Genomic DNA, 1,380 nt, shown 5'->3' on the forward strand with positions numbered 1-1,380 from the left:
CCACATACCTTCATACAGATCTTGAGGTGGTAAGTCACAATTTTTTGGGGGGAAAGGGGGGTTATCGAGACAGGGTTTCTCTGTGTAGTCCTGGGTGACCTGGAGCTCACTGTGTAGACCGGGCTGGCCTCGAGCTGACCCTCTTTTTATTCATTTTGAGATAGGATCTCCCTAGGTAGTCCTGGAGCTTGCTGTGTAGAGTAGGCTGGTCTTGAACTTACAGGGATTCACCTGCCTCAGTCTCCCAAGTGCTGGGATTAAAGATGCGCACCACCACGCCCAGCTCAACCTACGTTTCTTCCGGACTTATCTTCCTGCTCTTCAGAGCCTCCCCTGCTCTAGCCTCTGCGCGTTGGAGAACAAAGTGCCCAGAGTCAGACTTCCCCCAACCGATCCTCGAGGCTCGTTAGAAACTACCATCACATCCCCTGGCTGGCCCCACCCTCGAAGGCCCGGGGAGCCTAAAGGCGGCGGGACCACGCCCACCTCTTGAGGTCAGCCAATCAGAACTGGAGATGCTCTTAAAGCCATTGTGAAGAATGGCCTTCGACCTTAACAGCCCTTTAGATTCTGGGTAGAGCCCCGGGAAGCGAGGTGGGTCTAAGTCTCTGTTTTCAAGACACCAGGATCTCTCTTTGTAGGAAAAAACCATGGCTGCACCCGCAGAACCCCAACCTAGCAAATGTAAGAAGCCGCTAAACCGTCCGCAGACTGCCGAGGAGCTAGGGTTTTATGCTCCGAAACACAAGGTCATGACCATCTTGGCATTGCTTTTATTCCCACCCTTTGGATTGCTAGCCCTCTACTTCAGCTTCCAGGTAAACCTGCCCCCCTGCTCGCCCTGTCCTCCGCTCGCCCCGTGCCTGCGCACGCACGCACGCAGGCAGGCAGGCACGCAGGGGCACGTGGCCCGGGTCCGGCTCTCCCCGCAGTGCCCAGGGGGCTCGCCCCAAGCCTTCTTCCAGGAGCTCCTAGCCCCCCGAAACCCACACCCGTGCTCCCACCCTTACAGACCGACGAAGCCAACAAGTGCAGCGACTGGGAAGTCGCTTATACCAACTCCACTCGAACGATGTGGTTTGACGTTTTGGGCATTCTGGCGGGTTTAGGCCTCATTTACGCGTACGTCCTGCTTATATGATATCAGGCTGGACTCCGCAGCATCCGCCCGCCCCGCTCTCCGGCAGACACGCCCACTTAGACACCGACCAGCCACCGAGAAGAAACGCAGAGCTTCTGGCATCCCTTAGCCAAGAAACCCCACCAACCAAAAAAAAACACAAATCGGAACACCCAAGCCACCCGCCAGCTCTAGACGCCCCGAGGCCACCTGCCCGCTCGCACGCACGCACGCACACTAGCTCACTGTCATTCAGCCTT

At 57.0% G+C, this 1,380-nt stretch overlaps 1 protein-coding gene across 1 annotated transcript; it reads left to right on the forward strand.

Moving 5' to 3' along the window:
- The first annotated feature begins 650 nt into the window (after positions 1-650).
- LOC113837334 (transmembrane protein PMIS2-like) lies at positions 651-1,141 on the forward strand. The gene is made up of 2 exons (XM_027431070.2): positions 651-818; positions 1,013-1,141. The coding sequence occupies exons 1-2, from the start codon at positions 651-653 to the stop codon at positions 1,139-1,141; spliced, it is 297 nt and encodes a 98-aa protein (XP_027286871.1).
- Positions 1,142-1,380: the final 239 nt, after the last annotated feature.

The sequence above is a fragment of the Cricetulus griseus genome, chromosome 9 (assembly GCF_003668045.3).
Source record: "Cricetulus griseus strain 17A/GY chromosome 9, alternate assembly CriGri-PICRH-1.0, whole genome shotgun sequence".
Classification (NCBI taxonomy): domain Eukaryota; kingdom Metazoa; phylum Chordata; class Mammalia; order Rodentia; family Cricetidae; genus Cricetulus; species Cricetulus griseus.